General features: G+C 38.3%; 1 protein-coding gene across 2 annotated transcripts in view; it reads right to left on the bottom strand.

The window, feature by feature from the left end:
* ZEB1 (zinc finger E-box binding homeobox 1) overlaps window positions 1-26,454 on the bottom strand; it is a 61,082-nt gene that overhangs the window by 18,877 nt on the left and 15,751 nt on the right. The window contains exons 2-5 of one of the 2 annotated variants that reach the window (XM_045289864.1): window positions 20,985-21,044; window positions 9,610-9,768; window positions 6,442-6,644; window positions 2,533-2,638 (exon numbers count right to left, since the gene is read on the bottom strand). In XM_045289864.1, coding sequence (XP_045145799.1) covers window positions 2,533-2,638; window positions 6,442-6,471 — 136 coding nt within the window. In that variant the 5' untranslated portion in view covers window positions 6,472-6,644; window positions 9,610-9,768; window positions 20,985-21,044. Of the gene's footprint in view, window positions 1-2,532; window positions 2,639-6,441; window positions 6,645-9,609; window positions 9,769-20,984; window positions 21,048-26,454 lie in introns of both variants that reach the window. The other variant, XM_004702276.2, reaches the window with a different exon arrangement.

The following is a 26,454-nucleotide window of genomic DNA, read 5'->3' on the forward strand; positions in this document are numbered from 1 at the left end:
AGCACAACTCTGGCTCCTATTGAAGAATTTTATTTTAAAAGAAAGCCCTTTCAAGTTCCCTGCTGCGCTGTTTTAAGGTCATTACTATGGATGACATTCTAGTTTGCTCTTTTTTCTTCTTTATGATGCTCTCAGGAGCAATTTTTGTCTATGGATTTTTCTGGTAATTGTCTCATTTTACTTATAGAAACTCTGGGTCTCGTTCCTGATTGTAGTCTTCTATTCCTGAAGCCGAGAGCCTAATTTGTGATCTGCTTCCAGCGTACATCTCATGACATTTATTTCAGACGAGAATTATCTTACGCTTTAACTTCATTTCACTTTTAGTATATGATGGAGCTTCCAAAAGTTCATGGGAAAGTGTAAATAAAAGACAACTACATTTCCCACAGACTCTTGGGAGCTGCCTCATATATTTCTATTGACAATTTCTCAGTATATTAAACACACATGATTAATATTAAACCATTTTAAAAACAAGGCAAACATATATAAATACGGAGTGGGTAAGATCGAGAGTACGATGGGAGTTCTGTGTTCCAAGGTCTGGGCCTAATTTGTATCAGTTTAAGCAGAAGCAGCAGCAACAGGTAATTTACGAGACCAACCAAACCCTTTAAACTTTTCTGTCAGACAGGCAGGAGGGATCCAATGAGTGTGAACTGGCTTGATGGCAGTGGGTGTTTTCATAGGCAAGCAGCTCCTTACTCACTACATGAGTGAGATGTTTCTGAATATCAGTACAGGGTACTGCAATGGAATTTCAATTTGTTGTTTCTAGACCAGTATTGTAATCTGAGAATGCTTTGACTTTGGGCACTCATCCGTGCATTAAGCTTTCCAACTCTGTGTTATCTGTAGATCTGAGAAATCCTCCTATCCAACTGCAGTAAGATGACAGGGTAGTTATTTTGTACAAGGCGTGACTTTCAGTCTAGGCTTTGTGTATTTTGCTTTCTCTACTCCAACTTCAGGAGTTCTGGTGGCACAATGTTTAAGCACTCAGCTGCTAAGGTCCCCTCCCCCCAGGGCTCCTGGGGAGGAAAGGTCTGGCCATCGGAATCCCATAAAGATCGTAGTCAGGACAGTGCGTCTCTGTCCTGTCATAACGCTGCTAAGAATCAGAATCAACTGGATAGCACATCTCCTCAATTTCAACATTTTTCTACCCTCTTTTATTAGCTACAGGTCTGTGAACAATGTCACACTATCTCTGCAATGATGGCAAGCAATTAAAAATAGATTATTACTGATAAAAACTGTTCAATAGCTCAGGAGCTAAGAAACAGATTCTCTGGACAGGCTGTAAAAGACAACTTCTATTTCAAGAATCATTAGTGAATGTGTAAAAGGTCATACATGTTTTTGTAATAATCTTGGTTTGAGCATTTCTAAGTGTTACTGTCAACATTATTTAAACCTCAATAAGCAACACCAGAAAATGTCTCAAAACATTTTCAAATTAAAATATAGATATAACCTTGCTTTTTTGCAAAATAACATATTTATGAAATGTCATCATCATTATAATAATTTCCCAAGGTAAGCAATGTGCAGACACCTATCATTTCCCATTCGTTAATGAAGTTATTTTTTTAAAAATAAATGAAACCAAAAATAACACACATGAGAATTAATCAAGGGGCAAACAGGCTTCAAGCACAATGGACAATGTTACGATTTTCTGTATAGTCTTTCTCTCTATAGATGGCCTTCCATATATGTCGTTCAAGAAGAGCCCCTAAGAAAATGCAAGTATAACGTTCACTGTCTACATTAGAGTCCTTGCCATCCAGTTGATTCTGACTCACGGCAACCCCACAGGACAGAACAGAACTGCCCCTGTGGGTTTCTGAGACTGTCTGTATGAGAGCAGAAAGCTTTCTCCCAGGGAGCAGCTGGTGGTTTCAAACTGCTGGCCTTGTGGTTAGCAGTCCAACGAGTAACCCGTTATGCCACCAGGGCTCACTGAAATACACAAAATACTCATTTTTATAAAACAATATCCTTTTGCAGTGAATGGTTGTGAAGCACCAGCACGTGGGGGAAAGTAAAGATGATGGAGAATATGCTCCTCCTTTACATTCTCATTCCTGCTGGTGCTCCTCCCACTGTTGCACTTCACCCTTCCACCAGTTTCTTCTTCCTGAGCCCACGCCCCTATTTCTATGTCTCTAATAGAAAGAATGAACTTCACCTCTTACACTTTTCCAGGAATTCTGTGAAAGAGATAATGAAATTAATGTTCATCAGAAAGCAAAAATATTTCTATATTGTACTTCTTGCTAAAGCATGCCACATTATCCTCTGATTACCAAATTCGGAGTATATATATATTAATTTTCTGTATTGTTTCCATAGGTTAAGATTCTAATTATATATCACTGACACAGGAAAGGAAATTTCTACATAGTAGTCTTTATCCTGAAAGCAAAGCATAGAAGTTTTGATTATGCGCATGGGTCATGTTATGATAGATTAGTTAACAAGTATGCTATGATAGGCACGGTGTAGAAAGAAACAAATATTTACCACTGTGGATTCTTAAGTGCTCTTTTAGGTGGTGTTTATATTTGAAAGCTTTTCCACATTCAGTGCACTTGAATTTACGGTTACCCCCAGACTGCGTCACATGTCTCTGTAAGAAAGAATTGGGTATTTTGTTTATAAAATGAAAGAGCTTTAGATATAAAGTACTCCCTGATAAAAGTTATGTTTTTGAATAAATTTGATTTTTTTCTTACTTTTTCCTTAAAGGCCTTAGCTGTAGCAGTCACGGAAATCTAATACTTGGAATTATTACTAAAAGTGGATGGTGGTAGTAAAACAGGAATCCTGACTCAGAGAAAAAGCTCCACTTTCCAATTTAATGCATGAGAGTCAGACTTCATTAACCAACATAGTGTTTAGAAAGTAAAGTCATGAATTGAGGGCCAGTATAGAAACTATTGAGTCTGTATTTCTAATTAATGTAAAGAAAACAAGGTGAAGATAATTTAGTAATCTTTCTGAAACATAGTCTTTCAGTAGGAAAACATGGTCTCCTGACCCGCGGGCTAGGTTTTTCCCAGTCTCTTAAATGCTTGACATTGTCAAAGCGTTCTTTAGTCTGGCAAACTATAAAATGAAACAAAAAAGTTTGTCTTTTCCAGTTCAAGGGTTTCCATCTGAACAGATTCACATGGTTAAGTAGTTTGAATGCATTTTGCTCATTATTTTTTTATTTATACTTCAAAGCACTACTTTAAAGAATTAAATCGATTAAAGTTGACTTAAAAAATCAACTCCTGTTCAAAATCTCTTAAGGTTTTCCCATTAAACCTAGCATGAAAAATTTACTCATATAGATTATAATTTCTTAGCCCCTAAATTTCTCGGTGTATTTATTGCTCACCAGTTCTAAGAAGCCCCTGGTTCGGTCATCCAGGGAGTCAGTGTGCACACTGCCCCTCTTCCTCTCCGTGCTTTGCTCAGACTCTGTCTTGGAGATGCAGCCCTGACTTCTGTTGCAAGTCTACTCCTCTGTCAAGGACTTCAGCCAGGTCCTACTTGCGCCATCCTCACCCCAACTGAAAGCTCCCGTCTTGGTAGAAAAGGAATGAGTACCTCCGATATGCCAGGCTCCCATGTCCTCCAAACTGACGGTTTTAAATACTCTATTTATATGTAGTGCATTTAGGAATAACTCCCATATTTGTGTCTCTAGATCCACCCCTTTACTTCTAGAACTGAGAGCTCATTGTTATCACCACTCGGAAGTCCAATAGTTTCTGAAGCAACATGGATTGATTACGTGCCCCCTTTTCCTCTAGCTTCATGAATAGCACTCGAGTTTATTTTATTGTTCCTCGAGCCCTAAACTTGAGAAATCCTTGATTCCTCCCTTTCTCTTATGTCCTCATCTAATCTTTCAGCAATTCATCTGGATATATTTTGAATCCAATGGCACAGCCACCTAAGGTACCCGAGTTTAAAGACACCAACACTGTCTGGGATGATAACAATTCCCTCTAAATGACTTCCTTGCCTCCATTTTTGTTTCTCTTGATTCATCCCCCCTCCCACCCCAACATCCAGTGTTCCTTTAAAAATAAAAGGCAGATTATGTGACTGTCTCTCTCAAATTCTTCCAACGTCTTCCCTTTGACACATTAGATGTAAATCAAACATTCTGACTATACAAGCACTCCATCAACTGGCCTCCATACATTTCTGGCCTCTCTTCAACCTCTCCCTCTATTCACTCTGCTCCAGGGAACACTGGGCCTTCTCTGCTGTTTCTTGAGTCTGCCACAAGGTCGTTTCATGGTTCCCTTTGACAAGACTGCTCTTCCTCAATGACTTCCTTCCATGACTGGCTCCTTCATTTCATTCAGGCCCCAGATCAGATGCCGCATTCTCAGAAAGTTTCCCCTACCCTGTAAAAACAGCAGCTTCTATTACAGTGGTTCTCAATCTGTGGGTATTGCGACCCCTTTGGGGTCGAATGACCCTTTGACAGGGATTGCCGGATTCTTAACAGTAGCAAAATTATAGTTATGAAGTAGCAACAAAAATACTGTTATGGTTGGGGATTCACCATCACATGAGGAACTGTAGGAAAGGGTCGCGGCATTAGGAAGCTTGAGAACCATCGTTCTTTTGCTTCCTTGTCTCTTACCCTGCTTTATTTTTCTGAATATCACCTATTTTTTTCTCCATTCCATATCTATTTTATATTACTTAATAATATATGTATCTTATGGGCAAAGACTCTTTTTACCACTGTGCCTTGATACATAATAGAAACTCATATATTTGTAGAATGAATGAATTAGTAAGACATAGACATGCTGCTTAATTTTCAGTCATGGGCATGATTTCAAAGACCAGCAAGATAGACATTCTATCTTTTTGTTTGTTGCCTAGCAACCTAAATTGTTCCTAAGACTTCCCAATTATCTTTCCTCACATTATTGGTACTCACATTTATCACAGCTCCGTCCTGACCTTGTTAATAGCTCAATACCTTGACCACACACTTTATGTATCAAATCTACTACCTTTACACTCATCAGGAAAATCAACACAAAAATCGATTCCATCTTCATCAGTGATCTTCCTGTGTTTTTCTAATGGCAGCCCCTGCTTTCACCACCACCAGTACTACCTGCTTTCAGAGTTCCTTTCCTGTGACAAAGGCTCTTGGTAGGAAGAAGAGATGGTGGCAGCAAGTGGAGGATGATTCTGCTGTCCGCATGACACATGAATGTCTCTTTTTTCTACGTTTATTCTGTAGTCACCTGATGACACCGATGTGGAGCAAGCCCTCTTCTGTCCTGCCTTCCTTTCTGTGGTACCCTCTCCCTCAGATGCTCCTTAACTGTTAGAGTATCTTAGGGAATCTTGGTCCCATCCTGACAGACTGCCACCCTTTCATCCATTTTATCTTGTTATTTTGTAATTATTGTCATTACCTAAATTCTAGATGAATTCTTCTGCCATCTGCTACTTCTTTTTGTTGTTTATTTGGTTCAGTCACTCTCATACTTAAGGGTAACACTCAATCTCTGTGGGATATGTGACGGATAATCAAGGCAGAATTTCAGTTTCCTTGAATGACATACAAAATTGGACAGGTGGCTCACCCTAACATAAACTCTAACATAGAAATCTTGTATCGTGAAGTATTTGATTTTTTTTAAGATACTGGAGTTTTATTAATATTTAGCTTTTTTTCTCCAACATTTGTTAGTCAAATTCTAAAATCTGGTGATCCAGCCCTACTTTCTAATTATGATTAAATTTATTTATAGCTATCTGGACCTTGTAAAAGAACAGCAATTGACTAAAACTTCTTTGACTTTAGTATAAAACCTGCAGTTTAAACAATTAGGAAATAGTCTTGACTCATACTTCTACAAATCAAGACAAAGTGATACATAAGTAGATTAAACTATGTGAAAATTAAGTTTTCATAATAGCCTAGAATCTAAACTTTAAATTCTTAGATGAGGCAACTCTGCTTATTATAGATAAAATCCTTAGCAGAATAGGAATAAATAACCAATGGTTCACAGAAAATTAAACTTTGTTATATATTTGGTTTCCCTGTCAGTTTAGTGAGCACTTAGTCATGTGGCTTATGAAAACAATATTGATTTTTCCTACAAAGCAAACTAAATGTTTTTAATAGAATAGATTTTGAAATCTTCTAAACTTAAAAAATATATTAGCTTAATAGGAGAATAAGAGAATAACAATTAGATTAGAATAATAAAGATTATGGTGTAAGAAAAAAAATAAATTGGGATGGGTAGGATCTTACCTGATAAAGAAAAAAAATTACTTCTCATAACTCAGAAATGATCCAATAGACTAGACAGGATATATTGTGTAATACACCCTTTTCAGTATATTTAAAGGCTTTGGAATTAGTGAACTCTTAGCCATTTTACTTACTTGATCTCTTCCTGACTTATGTGATGTCATATGACGTTCAAGTTGAGTTCTATACGCAAAGGTGTAACTGCACAGGGAGCAACTAAAATTATCTTCATTCTTTTCATGGCGATACTTAATGTGTTCTTTCAAAGAGGTAAAGCGTTTATAGCCTCTGTCACAATACGGGCAGGTGAGTAACTGGGAAAATGCATCTGGTGTTCCTGTAAAAGAAAGAGCACATCTTCTAAACCCAGGCATTCAGAAAGCATTACCTCAGTGATAAGGCGATCACTGACTCCCTGAAATGTGTTACTGTGAAGCTGCTGATTCTGACTGATAGCAACACTACAGGACAGAGTAGAGCTGCCCCGTGGAGTTTCCAAGGCTGTAATCTTTATGGAAGCTGACTACCTCATTTCTCATTTTTCTCCCATGGAAGGGCTAGTGATCTTTGGGTTAGTAGATGAGCACTAACGACTGTTTTACTAGGGCGGCTATGATACTGTACTATGTAGTATGTATTGAGGAGTCCTGGCAGCGAAGTGGATATGGATATGCGTTAGGCTGTGGTCTGTAAGGCCGGCCGTTTGAAACCACCAGGCGCTCCTCCAGAGAAAGACAGGGCTTTCTACTGCCGCAAACAGTTACAGTCCTGGAACCCCACAGCGGGGTCGCTATGAGTTGGTATCCACTTGATGGCAGTGAGTCGGTTTGGTTTGGTTTTTCATGCTACATGTGACCCTCAAAACAGCCATGTTGTTCATCTCTAGTGTAAAGTAAAAATCAAGGAAGCTCAGGATGGTTGTTAAATAAGTTACACAGCCAGTCAATGGTGAAGTCCAAGTCTTTTTGGCTAAGCCATAGGTTTTTTCTTCCTTTGGATGGTTAGCTAGATCAAGAAAACGAAACTAAAATTAGAATGTAGCTTACTTCTATAAATGTGTGTATATTAAGGGGGATTTGTACACTACAACAGAATCTTTCCATTGCTACCAATGCCATCATCATTTATTTAATGTTCATTTTTATTTGAAAATAATACTTTAAAGCTATTGTCATCCAGGACTGAGTAGTAAACTTAACTGTGTTTCTCAGACACTCCTATGCATAGAATGTGTACTGGGTGCCAGGTTTAGGGCTGGCCTATACAGACTTCCCATGTATTATTTTTCTATTGAAACATATGGACACATTTTGTATATAATTCTATATAGACTATAGGCTAGCTTTTAGGGAATAAAGGTATTCTGGATCAATCTGAATTCACTGAATGAAATGTATTTTAAACCATAACCCTACCTAAACCTGACATCCTTAAAATGCAATACTTTGTCAATCTGTTAGGAGTATTCATATTACTTATTTTTTTCAAAGAAAGAACAACTTGAGACATTGTACATAATATCATTCACACCTTCATTTTGAATTCCTTATAGAAAAACAGACAACTAAATAAAGTCTCAGGATAGTCTCCAAATGCTCAATATATATACATCTATCACCTTTCTCAAATTTTCAGCCCACACAAATTCAATGTCTTGCTCAAGAACCTGTCTGCAAATTGATTGAACACCAGAGCTCTAAATAATAGCTAAACACCTTAACATATGTAGCAAGTATATGAATAAAATAAAACCTAAATCTCTATTAAAGTTTGTGATCAAATCTTAGTGACCAGTTAACAAGCCAACTTACACCAAAGACAGAATTTTTTGTTGTTGGGGCTAACTCCTCACCTGACCCTCTTCTTTGGGTGAATTAAGTTAGCTATCTGAGGAAATTTATTTTAGAAATTATATTATGCTCTGTTCTGTATCAAAGTGGGAAATCAACACCTGGAGTGTCCTCCTTGAAATATTTCCTCATCCATTTCATTGATTTTAGCTTGTCTAATGGCAGAAGTCAGAGTCAACCACTGTGGGCTCCCATTGTGGCACCACAGTGCAGTACTCACGCCGCTTACAGTCCTCAGTGTTACTCACAGAGCCCTCTGATGCCACTACGCTTCTCTTTCTTCAGCAGCCTTCTTGACTAACTCTCACACTGAAGATGTGAAATGCTGCGAATTTTGTAGAATGACAGGGTACTCGTGGTATTTTGACAGCAAGTTATTATTTTCATAAATCAGTATCTATTGAATTTTCTCAAACACATGAGATAATGGATTCACATGTTAAGGCCATTATCATGAAGCAACAAAAGTCACTCTGAGTATTTAGGATAATAAGCAAGTTACAGAATGAAAATAGATAGGTCAGTTCAATGTGATTTTTAGAAAACATTGGGTTTTGATTTATAAAAGTAACTTTATATGCCTACCAGCATAATTATGGTCATGAGTACATTAATTATAGACAGTTCAAAGTGACCACACACAGGCTTTTTAGGAATATTGAACATTTTTCCTCTTCTTTTTCATAGTTGATTGTTAAGTTTAAGGAAGATGCAATTCATTCATTGTAACTTCCTTCAAAAATTAAAAAAGTTGATTAGCTGAGTCCTAAGCAACACGTACCCATTAAAAGGGCAACTCTGGCAAGAATCAAACTAGGCTCAGGATCTTACTACTTTTAGCACTCTTAAAATTTTCAAATGACTCCACACTTCTTGGTGCAGACCTTGCAACATTTCTTATGGGGACGTCTGCATGTTATTTTCATCTCTTGATAGTGGTAGTAAGGGCAGAATGACAGCCTATTCCTTTTCAGGAGAGACAGAACCCATTATTACAGCAATTTCCCACTATTTATACACTGTTTATATCAGAATGGATTAAGCAGACACAAAAGCCCTTTGTCTCAAAATCAGTACTTTGAAACCAGACAATGATGCTTTGCTTGCAAAAATAATGGGGGAGAAGAATCAGAGGACAATAAGGGTCACCCCAGTTCCCATTTCTACTGTCTGTTGCCATGTGAGTGAATGGAGATTGATGCTCGGGCACCGTTCTCATCCTGGCCCTGACAGCACATTACCATTGCATATGTGAGCAGCCTCTAATTTAATACTGTACTGTTATCGCAGACAATGTCCCATTAATGAAAGACATTACTCTCTACAGGCAACAGCAATAAATTCTGGTTTGCAAAACATGTCCCATCGAGTGGAGTGGGTCCCCATGTAGAGCAATGGAGAGAGTAATCCTTTAGAGATGAAAAGGGGAGACGACTGGCAAGCCCCATTTACCATTTTCATCATGACCACTGGCTTCTGGTGTGCCCTGCCTCTGGTCCTCTTCAGGTGCCTCAGGGTAAATGACAGCAGTGTCTTGTTGTTGCAGGAACTCTTCAACATTAGGGTCATGGTTTTGTTCATTTTCTGCGTCTGAGTCACAGTCATCTTTTACTATAAGAAACGCATACTTTTAAAGAAGCAATTTCATCACCATGTCATTATATTTTACTAAATAAGAGAGTATCTTTGGAGAATATATGACTGTGTCATATTTTGGAAATTTTCACTACTTCAATCTTTTGTTCATAATGCTATTGTCTACTTAATAGACTATAGCATAGAGCACACATCACACTGGGATACAAACAAGCAAAAAATGTGGGTCTTGCTTTATTGTAGTGGGCTGGAACCAAACCTGCAACATCTCTGAGGTATGTCACCTTAATTTTTCCAAGCCTCATAATATCTCTTTAAAAGCTTTGAGTTGGATTTTGATTTCATTTTACTAATCATCAAGACACAGAGAAGGTAATATAGTTGACAAATTCCTACGGATGATAAAGCAAAGGTAAAAACAAAATCTGAATTCTCAAAAGGAGCCCTGGTGGCATAGTGGTTATTAGGTGGGATGCTAACCATGGATCAACAGTTCGAAACCATCAGCTGATCCTCAGGAGAAAGCTGGGGCTTTCTACTCCTGTAAAGAGTCTAACTATCTTGGAAACTCACAGGGGCAGTTCTACCCTGCCCTAGAGTTGCTATGAGTCAGAATTGACTTGATGGTAGTGAGTTTTTTTATGTACGCAAATCATTCTCCTACCAACCCATCATATCATAGTCCTCAAGGTTGTACTTTAAATCTGAATCATCTCATAAAATCAGCTGAGATTGTTAATGTGTTCTCTTAATAGCTAATGGTAGTTGGAAAGATTTCCAATACAAGTCAAAAGGTATCAAACTGATAAAAATTGTTTCTTATCTCCTCTTGTATTCATATACAAACAAGGCGATACTTCCCAATAAATGTTTAAGGAGTTAAGGCAGAGGCCTTTCGTTCTTGAAAAACAATTGGAAAGGCTCAGAGCTTTAGGCTGTTCTCTCTGGCTTTCCTCCCATGGCTGTGGAGGCAAGCATCTACGCCAGGTTGATGGCCGTCATGAGAAAACGTAACAGCAAGTAACTGTAGACAGTCGGATCTAAATTTGTACAACAGCCCTCCAAACAGCCTGAAATTGGGCCAAATTAAAAAGGTGACGTGTGAGCATCTTTTTGTTCAACACTTAATGAAATAATCTTACTAAACCTCCTGCCCAGGAGTAGGAAATGAGCTCCTTAGAGTACCTGCTGTTTAAATCCTTAGAGTAGTGACATAGTAATCATGGTGACACAGCATCATTATTTTTTCTCCTTTTCAATATAACCATTAATCAGTAGCTAGCTGGCAATTAGATTCTAACTTGCGGTGAACACACATGTGTCAGGGTAGAAGTATCCTCCAGTGACCTTTTCAGAAATAGATCTGCCAAACCTTACTTTCCAAAGAACTTCCAGGTGAGTTCAAACTACCAACCTTTCAGTTAGTAACCAAGTATCTAACTATTTGTGCCCCTCCTGGACTCCCAATCCAATTGCCATTGAGTCAGTGTGACTCACGCTGAGCCCACGTGTATCAGAGCACATCCCAGTGCACCACAGGGTTTTTGATGATCACCCATTTACAAGTGGAGCGCCAGGCACTTTTTTCCTGGGGGCAGCCTTTGGGTAGACTCAAACCTTGAACCATTAGGTTAACATCTGAGCATGCTGTCATCTGCACCACTTAGGAACTCCAGGCGGGAATTATTTAGCATTTGCTATATACTTTCTACCCGTTACAGTCTCCGAAACCCACACGGGGCAGTTCTACCTTCTCCTACAGGGGCTCTGTGAATCAGGACTGACTTGATGGCAGTGAGTTTGGTTGGCATTTGGATATTCTTAGAAAGGCACCTTGGTGGCACAGTGGTGAAAGCCCATGGCTGCTGACCTGCTGATAGGTTGGTGTTTTGAAGCCACCAGGCTCTCCAGATAAAGATTTTACAGTTTGCTTCTAGAAGGATTTTCAGTCTTTGAAGCCCTTTCAGGTGGTTCCACTATGTTTCTATAGTGTCGCCATGAGTCAGAATCACCCTGATGGCAACGAGAGGGAGCCACCAGCTGGTGTCAAAGGCTAATGTGCTCAGCTGCTAACAGAAAGGTTGGTGGTCTGAGTCCACTCACAGGTGTCTCAGAAGAAACGTCTGGTGATTTTAACACTTAACAACCAAGCCTTTGTAAACTCCAGGGAGCTTGTGCTCAATGGGCGTTGAGTTTAGGTTCATTGTGGTGGGTAATTTGGGGTTGGATAGAAATGATGATTGCATCTGAAGAATGTCCTTAATATCCCTGAATTATCTGAGGGGGCTTCACAAAGTTGGTGGGGAAATGGAATGAAATGATGCAAACTCCCAACAAACGTTTAAAAAGCCCCTTTGTGTGCAGATGTTCAGGAGCAAGTGGAGGCAGTCTGTATCTGGAAAGACTCAGTTCTAAGCTGCTGAGTTGGAAAATACAGCGATGAGTTTGGCTTATAATACGTTAAAAAATAAACAAACCAACCAAACAAACCCCCCAAAAGCGCTGCATTGGCGAATGTTTTGCTGTGCGTACTTCCACCACAATTGAGAAGCAACAAAGACCTATTGAGGAGCACAGTTCTACTCTGAAATAAGCAGGGTTTCTTATAGTTTGGAGTCCGTTCCCCAACAGCTGGTCTGGGTTTTGATACATACTCTTAGTTGCTGTTAGTAGTCACCGATGGGGTTAGCGCGTGTAGGGGGTATGTGACTTTTTAAAAAGAGAGACGCTCATATTGCTGGTTTTCGGAGACTCGAGTCCAAGTTCTCCACTTCTTGCATGCTTTGTCTTATGCCCTTGGAAGCTCTTCTGCCGCTCTTTCCTAGCAGACCCTTACTCTTACTTTGACGGGAGACACGATGAAGAACCAAACAAAAGCAAAAAGGACAACCCTCTGGGATGTCAAAGAAGAAAAAATTCAAAATACTATCTGGGGAAAACCTACTTTATTGATTAACCAAACACAACATAAATCCACTCTAGCCCTTCTGGTCTTTTCTGTGTATGAGAATTTCTATTAGTGTAAAAAATGGCAATTAAAACAGGGCACTTTGGCCCTAGATGAGATGTTCTGAAATCAGCTATACAATAAGGTGCTGAGAGGCAGTGAGGGCAATTTTCCTTAATAACCTTAGTTGTTCCAGCCCCTATCATTAAAAAAAAACACATAATCATTACTCTTCAGAAAACCTGCTGAGTACAGAGTATTGTCAATAACCATTCCTAGGATGTGTTATTAGCTGGAGAAATACCATTTTAAAATAGCTAAACCAATACAAATCAGTGACATTGAGTCTTTTCAATGCAACTGCAATATATTCTGGCACTACATATTTTTTTTTTTCTTTTTGAGTGAATGAGTCAGTGAATGAATGAAACAGTGAGTGAGTGAGACAGTGAGTGAGTCGGCACTACATATTTTACAAGTTAGAGCTGTGAATGAAATTTATATTTTATGTGATACAGATTCCATGCAGTTAGACTTGACAAGATAGTTAAACCAATTAGACTGTCTCCATCTTATAATGCTAATACTGTTTCTATTCCAGTAACAAAACGAAAAATATATGCGTACACACACACACGTTTCAAAAAGTTCATAGAAAAACTCCATTATATTTTAATTCAATTTTTCTATGAACTTTTTTCAGCGTGTGTATATGCAAGTGTGTCTGCTAGCTTCAGGAAAATTACATTTTAAGACACTATTCATTTTTTAAAAACTAAATACTCTTTACAGATGAATCTTGCTTCTTCATTTAAGTTATGAGTTTGCTTGTATTTTGACTGGTTCTAAATGTACCCATATAGAGAAACTTTTATAACATAAAAACTCTATTAGATTTATAATTTATATATTTTTTAATATAGTTCATCACTGAGGAAATTACATAAAATTATTCAATGTGCACTGATAAAATAAGTTAATTTCATTTTCTGTTCTATTTTAAGTCTGATTTAACCACCCAGTGTGATACTGATCAGTTAGGTTATAAGGTAGAAAATGTCCAAAAAACAGAATGAGATAAATCTATATTGCTAAGTCATTGGTTGTATGGTACTATTAAAGGATTTTTATTAAAATGCTTATGAAAGTCATAAATTCACAGTAAATAAGATGTTTCTGAAGGAATTAAAAAAAATAAAACCAGTAACAAAAGAACACAAAAAACCCCAAACAGGTATAATTAGTCCTTTGGTAAGTATTTGTAAAGTCTTTTTGGTATACTTCCCAGAAAATGAGGCCTTGGATGACTTTAATGGTTAAGAAACAAATTCTCTTGCAAATTAGGTGGCTCTCAAGTTCTTGCTTTCAACAAAAGTGAAGTAAAAGCGATTCCTCAAACTCTGTTCTTCTTAACACTGCTTTAGCTAAAAGGTGGATAACCCAAATGTCCACCAGCAGATGAATGGGTGAACAAAATGTGGTACATACACATACAAAAGAACATGCTGACGCAACCAGGACAGTAACTATATTTTGTTGATAATTTACCCTAAACTTCTGGCATATAATTCAGAAGAGATGCAAAGAATTAAATAATTCAGCTATTACAAAACTTTCTCAGTCATTACATCTATAAATAAAAAAGAAATAAAATGAATGCTTAATACTTTAGCATTAAACTGCTGATATATGCATGTTGCGATCAATTGTGCACTGTAATAATCAGAAAGATAAATAAATTCATATTTTTTTCTTTTTCTCCCCCCTACCTTCCCTTACCCTCTTGGTATCTCTGTTCTCATTGTTGGTCCTTATCTGTAGCAGTGTACATGCTCTGGTCTAGCCAGATTTGTAAGGTAGAACTGAGGTCATGATAGTGGGGTAGGGGGTGAGGAAAGTTGTATGTTTCATGGGTGCTATACTGCACCCTGACTCGCTCGTCTTTTCCTTGTGACCCTTCTGTAAGGGGATGTCCAATTGTCTACAGATGGGCTTTGGGTCTCCACTACATGCTCCCCCACATTTTTTTTAATACTTAAGAGGCTTGTAGTTTCTAGGGATTAAGGAGAAATCAACATTTCCATTATATGCACATTTTGTGTTACAAAGAAATATGAGTTGAACATCCAACACTTTTGAAGGGCAGTTAATTATTTAATGTGGTCCTCTAGCTTTTTTCTCTATAACTCCCACTATAAGACCCTGGGTAAGATAAAGGTGGGGGAAAGACACTTATAGGACTCAGTTGTGAGTTGACTGTTGACAGGGTTAATTGTGACTGCCATTCTGCTGGGGTATAAAGTGAGTCCTTTCAGAAGCAGGAGAGTGGAATCTCACTACAAGCAAGAGAACTGAGCCAGGATTGAAGCATGTCATTTGGGTCCCAGGATCACTGAGCATTGAACCTCCTTGATCCAGGAGACAGGTTTGACCCCAGAGGAGCAGCGACAGCAGAACCAAGAGCCATAACGTGAGACTGAGCAATGGATTCCCTATCACAGAACCAGTACAGCTGAACACTGTTGGGCAGGAGGCCTCTAGGCACCCAGCTGGGGGAGCTGAATGCCTTCAGGTTGAGGGTGCTGGTGGAATGGCATGCTCTTTAGGAATTTATTGGCAGCACCAAAAAAAGCTTTGTAACATTGCTGAGGAGGGAGAGGCTAGGTCAAGTGGCTGAAGGTCAAGGGAGAGGTCTGCTAATGGACATGACAGAGAAGAAACTATTCTGACCTAACAATTGTATCCTGAGCATTTCTCACCTGAACTGTAACTTGTTAACTTCCCTAATAAATCTATCAAGTAGAACCAAATCATAAAAACAAATTGTTCTTAGCTTGGGGCTAGAATTAAATGGGAACCCAAAATCCATTCATGTACTTATGGTTTATATGTGTCTCTGGTTCACTTTAGAGACATCATTATCAATTTATAACAGAGAACATTATAAACCACATTATAAACTGTGAGCACTGTCTGTGAATCTTGTGTGACCATTATGCAATGCATTATTGACCCTAACAGACAAGTGTAGTGCAGGGAAGGTAGAGTGCTGTGGAAGGAACAGTTGGTATCAGAATACAGTGAATGATGTATGCCAATAAAATAAACTAGGGACATAGAGAAACCACAGTAGTATGAATGGATTTTGAGCTCTTACTGGATTGTAGCCCAAATATAAGAACTATTAGTTCTTGTGACATGGTCTTCACACTCATGAGGTGACCACTGAAGATATGGGTGCTATAAAAAAGTGTATTGAAGAAATCAGATGGTGCACGATTATCAAGAAAAATTGCATCTGGGATCTTAAAGGCTGTCTCAAAACAAGCAGCCATCAAAGCGAGGAACCAGATAAATCCACAAAGCAGCAGCACACCAGCCTGTGTGACCCAAGGATTGTAATTAATAAGATCCAAACCCAGAGGAGGGAATGGTACCAGAGCCTAAATTCTAAACACCTGATTTGTGGAATGCTATGGATGATAGTGGAGGTCCCAAATCCATGTGCAGGGGGTTCAGGTGGATTGACTCCCTAATGAATCCCCATTGAACATAGTTTAGGAGTGTCAACATCCCTAATATCAGACAAAGCACTGTCAAAGGGCCTTTAGTAGATGTACTTAACCTGGTGCTGGAAAAGAAGTTCCATGGACTGCTAATAGGACAAAACAATCTGTGTTGTCAGAAGTGCGGCCAAAGAGTTCCTTAGAGACAAGGATGGTGAGACTTCGTCTTACACACTTTGGACATGTCAGGAGTGACCAGTCCCTGGAGAAGGACATCATGTTTAAGAAGAGGGGCAGCAAAAAAGAGGAATGCCCTCAAAGAGATGGACTGACATCATGTCTACAACAATGGGCTCAGGCATAGAAAGAATTGTGAGGGTGGTGCAAGATTGGGCAGTGGTTCGTTCTGTTACGCATAAGGTCACCGTGGGTCGGAACCGACTCGATAGCACCTAACAACCACAACTTATTCCTTTTGCACTAATTTTGAATTTACTCTAATTTTTCAATATTCCCTGCTTTAAGATTGAGATTTTTCTCGGTTTTATATGGTCTCATTGTTGTTGATTCTTTTGGGATTTTTGTCTTTGTTTAGTATGTTTTTGTGTATAGAAAAGCCAGGATGGGTGGAACTCTGAAGATAGCAATCTGGGGGCATGGAAGTTGTGGGGAGATGGGGAGTCACTAGCAATGGGTACAAGAAGGAAGAAAATGCTCCAAAGTTGATTGCGGTGATAATTGCACAATCTTTCTTAATATGATTGAACTATTAAATTTTACCACATGTTAATTACAGCACAATCAAACTATTGAACAAAAAAAGCTATGAAGGATGGAAGCATGACTCACGTCTGCCTCTTATAATCAGCCTTAGAAGCTGGAAGAGGTCAGGTGCCTGGAGCTTCCATGCCCCATATGTGAAAATACGTGTTTAAGGAGGAAATATTTAGTTGCGGCCTTTCTGACTAAAGAAGAGCTTATTCACATTTTAAACAACAAATGAAAGTAGGTATTAAATGGCTATGACTGTCACTGGATAGTAATGTTAAAATGCTAACATTTTAAGGATGTCAAAAATTATATCCTTTGTAACTACTTAAGCTTAAAGTTTTTTAAGCTTAGAAGTCCATTAAAAAGTTTGTGAGATGGAAGAAGCATGCCAGCCTGTGTGATCACAAGGTATGGATAGGATCAGGTATCAGGGATCAAAGAACAAAAAATCATATCATTGTGAATGAGGGGGAGTGCGGAGTGGGGACCCAAAGCCCATCTGTAGGCAACTGGACATCCCCTTACAGAAGGGTTATGGGGAGGAGACTAGCCAGTCAGGGTGTAGTATAGCACTGATGAAACATATACCTTTCCTCTAGTTCTTTAATGCTTCCTCCCCCACACTATCATGACTATCATGATCCCAGTTCTCCCTTAAAAATCCAGCTAGACCAGAGGATGTACATGGGTACAGAGCAAAGCTGGAAACACAGGGAATCCAGAACTGATAAACCCCTCAGGACCAATAATGAGAGTAGAGATACCAGGAGGCTAAGGGGAAGGTGGGTAGAGAAAAGGGGAACCAATCACAATGATCTACATATAATCCTCTCCTTGGAGGACAGACAACAGAAAAGTGGGTGAAGGGAGACAGTATAAGACTTGAAAAAATAATTTACAAATTATCAAGGGTTCATGAGGGAGGGAGGGGAAAATATGAGGCGCTGATACCAAGGGCTCAAGTAAAAAGAAAATCTTTTGAGAAGGATGATGGCAACAAGTTATGTATGGATTGTGATGAGTTGTACGAGGTCCCAATACAATTAAAAAAACCAACTTGTGAGACAGGACATAATGAGTTTATATACTTTGATGATGTGAGGACTAATTAATAATGTACTTAGTACTGTACCCAGCACATAGTAAATGCTAGGTAATCAATTAGCTATCATCCTTGGAACAATCCATATATTTAAAAAAATCATTTTATTGGGGCTCATACAACTCTTATCACAATCCACACATACATCTATTGTGTAAAGCATACTTATACATTCCTTGCCCTCATCATTCTCAAAATTCGCTTTCCGCTTGGGTTCCTAGAATCAGCTCATTTTCCTGTTTTCCCCTCCCTCTCCCTCCCCCTCCCCACTCCCTCATGAACCCTTAATAATTTCTAAATTATTTTTTTATCTTATCTTACACTGCCCGGAGTATCCCTTCACCCACTTTTCTGTTGCCCATCTCCCGCAATAAAATATTTAAGGTCAGAAAATTTAGGTAGATTTTCCAAAATCACATAGTCGTCAAGTATCTGTTAGAATGGATTGTTATTTGATATCAAATCCTGTGTTCCACCTGCTAAACTAAGGTCTCATAGACCCACATTTACCAAACCCAGTTTCAAGCTGAGACAAAAAATGCTGATGTTTTTACGCATAAAATTGAAAGTATTGGAAAGTGCATACTCATGAAACGGTCATATTAAGGAAATTAAAACAAGCTAGCCATCCATGTATTTTTTACTATCCAGAATATCCTTTGGTTTCCTCCTGTCTTGATCTATTTTTGAAACTTTGTAATACTACTAGCTATAGAAATAAGAAAATGATGCTCAGAAGGAATAAAGGCTATTTTGGGTGAATTTTTCACACTCTGAATACTAAGTGCAAAACCGCCGTTCTTGTGACAACTGCATGAATTGCAAAAGGAAGTCAGTTATAGAAAGGATCTGACCAAGTTCTAAACTAATGATGGTAACCTTTGTGCAATGTTTTTGTTTACTATGTCAGTTCGCACATTATTCCCTAGAAGACAAGGTAATAACAAAAGCCAAGGAAAAATACAATTTAAAAAAGTTTAACTGTTCCAAATTCCCAAACGTACAATTGTCATCCTTCCTTCCCTAAAGCCATACTTATCAGGGATTTATTCAAATATTTGCTTATTCCTAACTCTCTAAGTTCCTGGAAAACAATGCATAAGGAATCCTTCCTGGCACTGAGAGAGAGACCTTAACTCTTTTGCAGCAACTTTGGTCAGTGCAAGGCTACATCCAGTACAAGTACTTCCAGAAGCTTTTAAAAAGAAGGAATTTTTGTACTCAGTACTTCAACCTAACATAATTTATTTAATTTCCTAGTGAAGAGGAAGCTGTGAGGTAAAATGCAATAAATGGAGAACTATGAATGCTTTATATAGCATTAGCCATGTAGATAAAATAATCTGTCTGTCTGCTAATATATTTATAAATCATCAAAATTTAATATTAGGCAGAAGACTATGTGATAAATGACATTCTTTCCTGTTCACTTATATTATGATTTTGCTATAAACAAATATCTAGTTTAAATATCTTCTATAATCTGTAGGTTAGTATGACAAATATTTGATAATGAGCATACTGAATACATTATTCATGCAAATTATACACAACCAAGTTAAAGGCAGAATATAAATACTTAGCTAGTAGGCTTCATAGATGGCCACACATTCCCATATTGTTTAATTAATGTGAAATGCCCCTTTAATAACAACAGGAAGATTCACTCAGTCTTATGAGATAACTGACAAGTATGGACATACTAATGTTTACAGTATAGATGAAAAACAAATCTTGACACATATCTTCATGAACCATGCTCATCTTATGCAGCAAAACATATTTTAAAAGCTATATATAATATTCCTAAAATGCACAATATAGGAAAAATCTCTAATTTAGGGGAAAAAGTAATTAAAACTAGGTAGACATATTATTAATGTTCAAGTTGCAATTACACTTTCAACTACAGCATTTTGAGAAAATAATGTGGCATTCATTTATGAAGTATACCTTCTAACAGCTCTAGCTAAATTATTGGCACCGTAAATTGTGTCTGGTATTGTATGTTAAATCTGGATTTAAGTATTTCACTTACTGGACTATTTCTTAAATCTGATCTGAGTCCGCTATCAAAGAAGCCCCTCAAACTTTGGGAGCATGTGCTTTTAGTGCTCTCGAGGCAAGTTTCCTTGTCAATTGCAATTTGACATCATGTTGCCCTTTTTCAATCAGAAATTTACAAGTAATGTTTTTGAGTCTCTGATTTGGTGTGATGTGTTCACTCACTTATTTATGGTTTTAGTTTGATTTATAGATACTAGGATGGTTGCCTATTTGCATTTCTTCTTTTTGTCCTATGAGTAGTTCAATGTAGGCTATGAAGGAATACTGAAACTAAAAACGGTTAGATGCGTATTTCTTAAAGTTTGATCAAAGATTTATAAGTGATTGAATCATCATGAAAACACTTAACTTTAAAATTATCTACAGTTTATATTTGTCATCCTTCTTGAATAAAAAACCCGTCACATGTGAATCTGTAGATTTATACTGCAAAGAATCTAAGCTTGTAATGTTTAACTCCGTATGCCTACGCAACTCACTGCCAGCAAGTCCACTGTAACTCACAGTGACTCTACAGGCTGGAGTGGAACTGCCCCTCTGGGTTTCCAGTTTTATGGGAGTAGAAAGCCTTGCCTTACCTCCCACGGAGAGGCTGGTTGTTTCAAACTACTGACCTTGTGGTTAGCAGCCCGACTTAACCAGTGTTTCAAACTACTGACCTTGTGGTTAGCAGCCCGACTTAACCACTACGCCAGCAAGGCTCTTCTCATATGCCTAAACACTTTATATATTCAAGGAGGAGGAAGGAGACTAATCTGACTCACAGTGGGAAAGCCAGTGTCACAAGACACCTTATTGAAAGACTGTAGCAAGAAAGATGGCAAGAGGGTCTACGTACCTGCACATCCAGCTTCATCTGTCTGAGCTTCAGGCCCCAGGGTTTCCTGTCCTTCCTTTCCTGCTGAAAGACATTTCAAAAGAGGGGTTAATGTAAACACACATGTCACAGAGGTGGCAGGGGCAAGGGACAGACGCTTAAACTTTATCAATATCAATAGAATAATGAGTAGTGCAAAACATTATTTAGTGTCTTAGGTTAAGGGTTAATATGCTTGGCTTCTAACGGAAAGGTTGGAGGTTGGAGTCCACCCAGAGACACCTCATAGAAAAGACCTGGCAGCCTACTTAAAGGAAAAAGGTCACAGGAAATCCTAAGGAACACCATCCTACTCTCCTGACACATGGGGTGGGGGCTACCTAGACAGCAAGCTTCTTTTTTAGAATACAAAATAAACTCAGAGTTAATACTTTGTCATATAAATATATTTTGGAAACAGCAAGTATGCTCTATATAATCGAGCACATTTTCTTGACTATAGTGGTTTCTTGACCACACTACGAACACGTGCATCTGTGAAAGACATTAGACCCACTGTCACCAACTCAATGAGGACTCATGAAACCAAACTCACTGCTACCGAGTCCACTCTGATGGGTGTGACAGTAAATCCTGCGGCTGTAACGCTTTACAGGAGGAGCAGGCAGCCCCAACTTTCTCCCCAGGAGCAGCTGGTGGTTGGGTCTGCAGCACTGCCAGGGCTCCTTGTGAAAGACTTTAAAGAGTTAATAAAAAGCTACTCTTTTTCAACTAGTAGCCAAGTACATATCATAATTACAATCAGAATACTTATAAAGTCATAATAAATACAGTATAGTTATCTGCACCCCAATCAAATTCCATTAAATATGCCAGTCAAAAATCTTGATTTAGAATTCTCCTAAGTTTGATTGTTGGATTGAGAAACAGCATTAATCAAGTGCAGTCTTTGCACTGAGTTAAAGCATGCATTTCTCCACACTTCTTGGATAACCAGGCAAGTTTATTCAGCAGATTTTCTCTACTCATTAATTTTATGAGTACTTAAAGATTCACTATATGAAAAACAGTTAAAATACACACATATCCTTTTAGATCAACAGGAAAACATTGTCTACAGTTTATTGGAGTTTAACTTATACTGAAGAACCTGATTTTATACCTGCCATCAGAAAAATGACAATTTTAAAAACCTTGGTAAAATGTTTATAGAATGGTAGGATAAACAAGTGTTTTCCAAGTGACTACGAATCTCTTAACAGCCTTTGTGGATTTTGGGGTGGGGCTTGCACCCTACAATGCATCTGTTTATATTAAAATAACAAACAATTATAAGAGGAGCCTTCAAAAAGTTCATGGAAAATAGAATTTAAAAGATACTGGGTTTTGTGAAGCCCCCTTGTATGATGGTAATATAACTATTAATTGTATATCTATGGTCTTTATTTCTCCTCAAATGAAAATCAAAGTGGGAAGATGCACATCTTGCTATGATGACACTGATATTAAAATAACACTTTGGGTCTTAGAAACTTTTTCTACTTGTATTTAACTGACAAACTATGTGCAGTTCAATTAAGCGGACGGTGACTGATTTCCTCATTTCTCAGTTGGTGTAGTGTTTACGAGCTGGGCCGCACTCTGCACAGTCAGCGGTGTGAAACCACCAGCAGCTCCTAGGAAGAAAGACGGGATCTTCTCCTCCCGTCAACAATCAGTGTCGGATCCCACGAGCTGCCAGGAGTCAGCACTGACTCAATGGCAGTGAGGGTGGTATTTTTGGTTTTCCTTACGGTTTACAATAAAATCTAGCCCCCTTATATCACAGAACTTAAAAACTAGAAGTCTCATTCTTCCCCTCATTTTTAGGTCAGAATAAAAAATGAACATTTTAAATAAGATTGACTAATAAAACCAGGGGTGTGCTAATGTTGTAAGTTGCATACTCCTACTGCAAAAAAAGTGCTGCCCAGGAACAGGTTATTTCCTGCTGCTTATTTGGATTAGTATCGGGGAAATAGAGAAATCAAAGCTGTTCTAATACTTTTCGAGGGATATTTACCTTTCTTGGGTTCTTATATGGGAATATGTAGTAGACTCTACTTATATATTAGATTTTTATTTCCTGTAGGATTTGTTAATTCCACTACCTTAGGATGATTAACCTAAATGTAGTTAGGAAGGAGTATTAGAATTTTCTGAGTGCTTTCATTTTTAATCGAATTCTAAAGCGAATATCTAAGTCATAAAGGTTCCTAAGAGCTGTCCTTTTCTTTTTCAGGCAAAGGTGAACTAGTCGTAGACTAACCACTCAGCAATAAAGGAACCAACTGCAGACAGAGGCCAGCGCGGCTGATAAAGCAGAAACGCGATGGAAACGGGAAGGCCCTCACCAGATGCATTGACACGGTGAGTGCAGTAACGGCTCAAGTGTAAGAGCAATCACGTGATACTTCATTCTTTTGTACATAGGGTTACTACGGTCAGAACTGATTCGAGAGCGCCTAACAACAACATATACACTCAACAAGTTAGACGAATCTTCAGATAATATGATGAGTGATAAAAGCTAATCCAAAAGTTTATACAAAGGATGAATTTATAGAATTTTCTCGAAAAAACAAATTTATCAAAATGGACAACAGGTTAATGGTTGACGGATTCGAGATGAGCTAGGAGGCAGGATAGAACAATAAATAAGGCCTCTTGTGATTAAGACTGTCTTGACTACAGCAATGCCAATATCTGGTGATAATAATAGTTTGGCAAGATGCTGCCATTTGGAAAGAATAGACAAAAGTTGTTTGTGTGGGTGTGTGTGTACACCCAGCAGGATGACAATCATAATCACTCACAACTGGTATTATATAATCCAATCTGTACCTTCCTGTGCTCTTGCCTGGACTCACCAGGAAAATGAAGCTCCTGTGGTGGTAGTAACAAAGGCTATGGCTAGAAGAGCCATATTAAATACTTTGCTGCATTTCAGCAATGCTATAGATAATTTGTTGTGATCCATGTACTATAATAGCTTGGTATTGTCAAGAAAACACAGGTAAACACTTTGCTGGTATTAGTCTCTGCTTTGAGCAAAGACCCCAACATCAGCAATGACAGCCATCATTTTTGTCCTCTTCTGGGTCTGATTTGAATTTCTGGAAAATCCCTGTTGATGTATGGATGCAAATATTTAAAAATTATTTTTAGCAAAACTTTACTTGAATGTGGTGTTAATGCTATCACTTGATAATTTTTGCATTCTACTGGATATAACCATACTTTGGAATAAGCACAGATATGGATCTCTTCCAGGTAGTTGGTCAGGTAGCTTTCTTTAAAATTTCTTGGCATAGATGACTGAGCATCTCCAGTGGTGCACGAGTTATTGGAACTTTGTGTTTAACCAATGCCTCCTGCTCCATATCATCAATCCTTAATCATATGCTACTGCATAAACGGTTCAATGTCGACCAGTTCTTTTTGATACAGTGACTGTGTATTCCTTCTATCTTTATGTGATGCTTCCTGTACCATTCAGTATTTTCAGCTTGAAAAATGCCAGGCATGCTTTTCCTTTTTCATTATCTAATTTTGGGCCTTTCCACATTTCACTATAATACTAACTTTGTCTTCTCAAGCTGCCCTTTGTAATCTGTTCCAACTCTTTACTTCAGTATTTCTTCCTTTCACTTTATCTACACTATGTTCTGTATCAAGTTTCTGAATCCCCCTTGACATTCATTTTGATCTTTTATTTCTACCCTCTTTTTAATGGACATTTTGCATCACAACAACACACAACTCACAGTAAGATAAACAGGCAGATGAGCAGTGCTTAAATCATCTGGGGATTGATTGATTACTTATAATACCTAATACAGAGTAATGCTAAGTATGTAAATAGCACTTGATGCTCCTTTTCAGAAGGAGAGTTTGACCATTTGATTGCTTTTCATTCTCCTTAATACTTTTGATACATAGTTGAATCTGTGGGTGTGGAACGGTGCATATGGAAAGTTGACTGTAGTTTCAAAAATACAGAGTAAGGGATATGTAGGCCAAGGAAAAATGACCAATATTCCTGTTACTCAAGTGTCAGAAGGAGGACAAGAAAAAGAGTTTTTTGTCCAAAAACTTCCCAAATCTAGCAAAAATGTCTAACATTCCGGTGTCAGTAGTGTCTGGTAGAAAAGAAGAAAAAGGAAAGTCTTTCAAAACTTCCAAAATTTAGCAAAAGGTATAAACCAGTAGATTTTAAAGGTTTAGTGAACCTCAAACAGGATAATCCTCCAAAATTCTAGGTCCAGACTTATCACACTCAAACTAAGAAACTAATGTATCAATTGTTTCTGACATATTAGTACATATATTGCCATCGTTCTTTTCTAGACGTTTACTTTCCATTGAGCGATTGGGATCAGCTCCTCTTCCCCCCCCCCCCACCCTCGTGGCCGCTTGATAGATTATAGATTGTTATTATTTTCATATCGCACATCGACCACTGTCTCCCTTCCCCTCTGGTTTCCGTTGTTCTTCCCCCGGATGGAGGTGTGTGGTTATGTGCCATTCACTGCGATCAGTACCCCCTACCCTTTTGGATGTATGGATTGTAACAAGAGCTTTAAGAGCCCCAATAAAATGATCTAACTTTAAATAAATAAATAAAACTTTGGGTTAAAAAAAATACTAAGCTTTATTGAGTAGGCATTATTTAGCATTAACTTTTTGTTGTATCTTTAAAATTATGTCATATTGTAAAGAAAAATGTTAAAAAAGAAACTAATATATCTGTAAATAATATGTACACTTACACATATATATTTGTACATATTTATAAGTTAGAGAAAGGGAACAATGATTTACATTTAAATGAGAACAGATTTATCATCAGAAACCACAGGTTCTGTAAGGAAATGAAGCAACATTCTTTTGAATGCTGAAATAAAATAATTGTCACCTCAAAATTCTATATCCAGTAAAACTATCCTGCATAAACCAAGGTAAAATGATGATAACCTCATATGACAGAAAACTAATACAGTTCATGGTCTGAAAATCCACCAGGAAATAATTGCTGAAGGAAGATCTTCAGAAAGAAAGGAAATGCTGAGGGGCCGGCCCCAATCCCAACTACTATGTGGACACCTCCCCTTCCCCCTAGAAGAATTCATTTCAAAGGGCGGCATTGACTCTCCAGCTCCAGGAGAGGGACATATCTAATCAGAGCACACGGGAGCAGATGAAGGGGGAGGAGGAGAGAGTAGAACACATCCTGGCCCACTAGGCCTTGAGGATGATGCTTGCGATTAGAGCAGCCAGTCCACAGAGAGGACCACATAGCCCACCCACTATGAGACCTGACACCCCTCATTGACCCATAGCCCTACAGGGGACAACACCGGAGACACAGTGTGGGAACTGCGCCCGATCTGATCCCGCCACACTGAGGCAAAACACTAAGGGTGTGCAACAGAACAGCAAGGGAACGGAG

Source organism: Echinops telfairi, unplaced genomic scaffold, assembly GCF_000313985.2.
Source record: "Echinops telfairi isolate 266 unplaced genomic scaffold, ASM31398v2 ScPeMD7_31;HRSCAF=116, whole genome shotgun sequence".
Classification (NCBI taxonomy): domain Eukaryota; kingdom Metazoa; phylum Chordata; class Mammalia; order Afrosoricida; family Tenrecidae; genus Echinops; species Echinops telfairi.